This window comes from Setaria italica, chromosome VIII, assembly GCF_000263155.2.
Source record: "Setaria italica strain Yugu1 chromosome VIII, Setaria_italica_v2.0, whole genome shotgun sequence".
Lineage (NCBI taxonomy): Eukaryota > Viridiplantae > Streptophyta > Magnoliopsida > Poales > Poaceae > Setaria > Setaria italica.
The window spans coordinates 39639508-39644903 of record NC_028457.1 but is presented as its reverse complement, the minus strand read 5'-3'; the positions used below and the strand labels follow the sequence as shown (position 1 = coordinate 39644903).

Sequence of the window (5396 nt, the reverse complement as noted above, 5' to 3'; positions counted from 1 at the left end):
TAAATAATTTACGTTTAATACTCCTAATTAGTATCTAAACATTCGATGTGACGGGTGCTAAAAATAAGTCGGAGGAACCAAACTAGACCTTAGTATCACCACCACATCACTCTTTGCCATCCTTTGCTCAGGAGATTCACACGAATGAAGCTAGGCATGTACTGGCTGATACCATGAAGAGTGCCTGCGCCATGTCCGACATGTCCAAGACCTACTACAGGGCGTGTGGTCTTCACACAGAAGCCCCGTAGGAGGAGGAAGCTAGGAGCAGAGACGCCCAAGCAGCGATGGAGAGCGTCCTGTTAAAAAGTTGTAAAGTTCAATAAAATTTCAAATATATATACAAATTTGGTATAAACTTCATCCAATTTTACAAACAAGTCATAATGTCAGAACATGTCCATATATGCAAGTTCTATTGAAAATACAGGTGCAGGAGCAATGTTTGCAGCGGTGAAAATGTTTTTTTTTCGGAGCTAACTTAACACCGTTAAGTGCCCTAAACCGTGTGTTCAGAATTGAAAAGGCAGGACAAACTTGCAAAGTCTAAGGGCCTGTTTGGATACACACTCATAAACTTTAGAACACTCATAAAGTGTAGGAGGTAGAAATTGGTAGTCCTAAAATTTATGAGTGGGCTGTTTGGATGGAATCATAATCTTTAGGATGTTAGAGGGGGAATGACTTTTGTACGCCTAATTACTCCACCCTTGCTCTGTTTCTAGCGCCGTGGAGAGAAAAGGGGAGGGGCAATAGGGTAAAGGATGGGTTGGGGACCACTTTTAGGAGAAAAATGACCCATTATGATGGTTTGGTCCTCCTAATAAAAACAACACTCCTAAACATTATGAATGCACTTTTATGACATATGTTTGGATGCACAAGTCCTAAAAGTGGACTAAAAGTGAAGTCCTAAAGATTATGAGTGTGTATCCAAACAGGCCCTAAAACATAGTGCCAACTCAGTAAAACTAGGAGCATTGCCCGTTTATCAGCTTGAAGAGGATAATAACATAAATGAACGGATTTATGCATTATTTTTGTCGAAACGTCTAATATTGTGTTCAGTGGGTACCTTCCAAAATGGCATCTAGTAGATTGAGGTGGTAACTTCCATACCGCTCCCGCAGGTCTGAAACAAGTGACTTTATACCTGGACAGTTGTTAACTGATAGGTCACGGAGAGATGAGTATTCTCCTGTCCCACTGGGCAAGGATGTCAGGTTTTCGCAAGATGACAGAAAGAGCTCTTCCAATGCTGGGATCTCGATCATGCATGATTCTAATGATCTCAACTCTGGGCACCTACCAACTCTTAGCTTTTTGAGTGCATCCAGCTCGCCTGATAGGATTTGTAGTTGGGAGCAACCAGCAATTTCTATTTCTTTAAGGGATGAGGGAAGATTGAGAACCTCTAACAATCCATGGCATTCATCGATTTTCAGAGTTTCTAGAGATGATGGAATGAAATTCTGTACAGCAGTGGATGCCATTATGACGTCAGTGCTAGGACGACCTGCATTTAATGATGTCTTGTCCTGTTGCTTGAAGGATATGGTCTTCAGATTTTTACAGTATCCAACATCCATCTTCTTGAGGGCAGGGGTAGGGTTGAAGATCTCTACCAGACTATGGCAACCAGATATACGTAGAGACTCGAGGCAGGGCAAAAGTTGGCTCCTTTCTAATGTTGCCTGGTCAGGAGCATATCCAACCAGACTGTCGCAAAGCTCAATTTTCAGCCTCCGCAAGGAAACCAAATGTTGGAACTCGTTTTCCGGCCAGTAGATTAGGTCATTCGACCAAGAGATATCCAGATCTTGCAGATGCCGAAAACAAGCCCATAGAGCTAGTGCATGTGATTGGAAGAACAAACTGCAGCATTTAAGGTGCATATTTGTCACAGATGAAATATAGTCCCATTTGTCCTTGCCATCCACCTCGATTCCTCTCAGTTCCAAATTGGACAGTGACGTCATATATCTAGTTGCTCCCAGGGACCTCTGTTGGTTTTCTCCATAATAACTCATAGATAGGCAGAGTGGTTAACTTTTTGCAACGACGAATACGGACAGTCTCAAGCAAAGGGAATAGTGCATGTTCTACTTCAATTTCAATGGCAGCCTCCCATCTCTCAAAGCTCGGTAAATCTTCCAATATGAGGCTCTTCAATCCTGGGAATGCTGAGCGGACCATTGTATATTCTCCACCATCATACCATTTTCTGAGCACTCCCGCTTCTGGTAATGCTGTCAATTCTCCGCAGCCTTCAATATGCAATTTCTCGAGCTGAGGAAATGCTACTAGCTCTTCTTGCACTACCTGATCATAAAACCTATCAAAATTATCAAGATCAACAAGCTTAAGATCCTTAAGCTTTCCAAATGTGGAGGATGTACAACTGCTGCACAAGAACTGCAACTGTGTCAATCCTTCCAAATGAAGAAGCTGTAGTGCTGGTAACTGGCACAATGGAGGAAGCTGCTCAGATTTCCTACAACCAGATAGCCGAAGCTCAACCATGTTTCTTAACACACCCATCCATAATGGAAATTTGGTGCCTTGGTAGGCTTCTATTTCTAGAGCTAGTAGTCTATCATGAACTTCGAGAACCTCTAGCACCTCGTTACATTGCTGTTCCTCCCCCTTACGACGTGTCCACCTTAATGACAGCTGTCTCAGTTCCTTCTTATTTCCAAGATTTGCTTGTCTTGCATTTCTTGCTTCTGTCACATTTTCGAGCTGCTTTAGCTCTAGTGAACCACCAATGTTCAAATTTTTTAGCTCTCCAAGACTACTACAATCCGAGTCACTGCTCACTACAAAACATGTAAGTGTTCGAAGAGAGGTGAGTCGTCCAAGCTCCGGAGGCATACACTGTAACTTCGTGCATCCATCCGTGTAGAGATGACAAAGGGCAGTCATGTACTTCATTTGCTTCGGAAGCATAGTAAGTTCCTTACAACCAGAAAGTTTAAGTGTCTGAAGATTATATAGTATGCTTATGTCATCTGGAAGTGCTTCGACTCTACTCCAAGAGATATCAAGGTACCTAAGGTGGTGCAGATGCTTTGGTTTCATTGGCAAATATTTATAATATGATGCTGGTAGAGCAAGTGCTCGCAGAGAACTATATTTGGGTGAATAATGCAGCACATCTACAAGCAACGTTCGGATAGATAAAATATCAATATTTGCATAAAGTTGTCCCTCCCATGTTTCAAAATGTATATGGCGGGTAGCACTTGGAAGTAATTTACCACTTTCATCCATTTCACGAGTTACATATATACACTCGTCTTCTGTAGCAGACACTGCAACATCGTGCATAAGGTCATGGATCTTCAAAAAAGTTGTAGAACTATAACCGAACTTTGTTGGATCTTGCTCCACATACTCGAACAATGACCTTGAAACCATCTCGTTGACAATCCGTTTACCCACGGTTTCAATTGGTACCTTGTTTTGTTCTGAGACGATAAAACCATTAGCCATCCATAGTTGGATAAGGTTGTCCACATCAATTGGATAATCCTTTGGATACAGAGCACAAAAAGCAAAGCATGGCTTCATGTCAGTTGGCAACTCATCGTAGCTAAGCTTAAGTATAGGCAAAATTCCAGTCTCAACAGTGCATATGTTGCTTCTCTGTAGCACATCCTCCCATTCTTCCGTAGTGGTCTTCTTACGCAATATAGACCCTAGAGCTTTGGCTGCCAATGGCGACCCAGCACATCTGTCTGCAATCGGACCAACCAGGTTTACAAGCTCATCATCTCGCTTATGCAAACTGAATGCTCTTGTTTCAATAATTTCCTGTATGAATTCCTTGCCCAAAGTTCCGACATCAAGGTATTTCCTTTCGTGTGAGATCCCAATTGTACCCATTAATTGAGCTATTTCTGTGTTACGGGTCGTTGTCAGTACGGCACTACCGACACCACCTTGTTCAAGACAGGTCTTGAACTTTTCCCAGTTGTCCAAGAAGCTCTCCTCATCCCATACGTCATCCAATACAAGAAGGTACCTGTTACCGATAATTGTTTACATTAGCACCTTTATTTCCAGCTAATAGATAGCCAAATGACGGGTTTGCCACCCAACACACAATAATGATAGAGGAATAATGCAGTAATGATTATTGTAAACAATTAATAATTATTGCTTTCAACACACAATAATGATTATTGTAAACAATTAATAATTATTGCTTTCAACACACAATAATGATTATTGTAAACAACTAATAACGGGTCACTGCATGTACTGAGAAATTAGTAAGAGTGACTTAGCTTGAAAGCACGATAGAGGGCAAGAGAATCGAGTTGATTAACTCCAGCTTACCTCTTTCCCTTAAGCTGTTCCTGAAGCTCCTTCAGTGCCTCTTCAAGGGAACCCTCCGAAGCGTTGCAAATTTTGTTGGCAACATTACGCAGATTGAAATCATCTGACACACACACCCACTTTAGTAGCTGAAAATGATCCTTGACTTGAGGATCGTTGTAGATGAGCTGAGCGAGGGTGGTCTTGCCCAAACCTCCCATTCCAACGATGGGAAGAACCTTGAGATCACCATTGGTAGCTTGATCGTTGACCAATATCTCAACAATTTTCTTCCTTTCCTCATGCCTAGATCGGCTAACAATATTTTTAGGATCAACGATATTGGAATCCGTCTCACGCCCCTCCTTCAGTGCTGGTGCCTGCTGGTGTTGAGGCCTGTTGAACCCAAAGACGTTCATTTCATCCACAAGGACCTTGATGGTGTCAACAACGCGTTGAAGCTTGCTGGCCATCCTGATACGGAATATAACACGGTTGTGAGTAGGAAAGAGCTTTACTCCAGCCTTGCCAAGCTTGGTGATGTGCCCATTCTTCTTGGCTTGACGACGGAGCGCCTCATACTCGAACTCATCAAAGATGTCGATCGCCTGGTATTAATTATTTGTTTCATGGTCCTCTCCATCAGCGTAAATGTATATTGTTTATAGTATATTATCATCTATTTCAGAAGTGAGCACAGGAAATGTATACAAATACAAGCGTAACAGGTAATCACAGATTCATAGGGCAACGGACCAAGTTTCTGTCCCAATAACAAATCGGGAATCTGCATCAGTGCTATCAGAGGAAGAGATACCTTTGTCAGTGGCAGATCGAATGAGAGGAACCCAGAAGGCTGCCTGAGAAGAAGATGAGCAGAAATTGCCACGGGCTCTCACCGTCTGTAGCCACCATGCAACCTCCCGATCGGCGGCGCCGGCGCTGCCTCGCGGGATACGCACCCGTGGGTGCCTGGGTGGGGGAAGCGCGTCGGACCGGAGGTAGTGGCAGTGGCAGTGGCAGTGGCAGTGGCACGAGACACATCAGATAGATAATCAATATAATGAGCGAGT

General features: G+C 43.0%; 2 protein-coding genes across 2 annotated transcripts; both read right to left on the bottom strand.

Annotated features, from left to right (window-relative positions):
- Nucleotides 1-89: 89 nt before the first annotated feature.
- LOC111258362 (disease resistance protein RPP5-like) lies at nucleotides 90-2523 on the bottom strand. The gene is made up of 3 exons (XM_022829584.1): nucleotides 2074-2523; nucleotides 1076-2003; nucleotides 90-299 (listed from the first exon to the last, which is right to left on the bottom strand). The coding sequence occupies exons 1-3, from the start codon at nucleotides 2521-2523 to the stop codon at nucleotides 262-264; spliced, it is 1416 nt and encodes a 471-aa protein (XP_022685319.1). The 3' UTR covers nucleotides 90-261.
- Nucleotides 2524-2661: 138 nt separating this feature from the next.
- Nucleotides 2662-4937, bottom strand: LOC101786557 (putative disease resistance protein RGA4; the record flags this gene model as incomplete). Its single annotated transcript, XM_022829582.1, has 3 exons — nucleotides 2662-2887; nucleotides 3211-4027; nucleotides 4345-4937. Coding segments are annotated over 3 exons (1488 nt in total), but the record flags the coding sequence as incomplete, so codon positions are not given.
- Nucleotides 4938-5396: the final 459 nt, after the last annotated feature.

What these genes read in the sequence shown, in the direction of transcription:
- LOC111258362 (XM_022829584.1), bottom strand. Translation starts at nt 2,523, where the DNA reads ATGGTTGAGCTTCGGCTATCTGGTTGTAGGAAATCTGAGCAGCTTCCT. An exon ending in TATTCCCTTTGCTTGAGACT is followed by an intron (nt 2,004 to 2,073) that starts GTCCGTATTCGT and finishes GAAAACCAACAG; the next exon opens with AGGTCCCTGGGAGCAACTAG. An exon ending in ACTAGATGCCATTTTGGAAG is followed by an intron (nt 300 to 1,075) that starts GTACCCACTGAA and finishes ACTTTTTAACAG; the next exon opens with GACGCTCTCCATCGCTGCTT.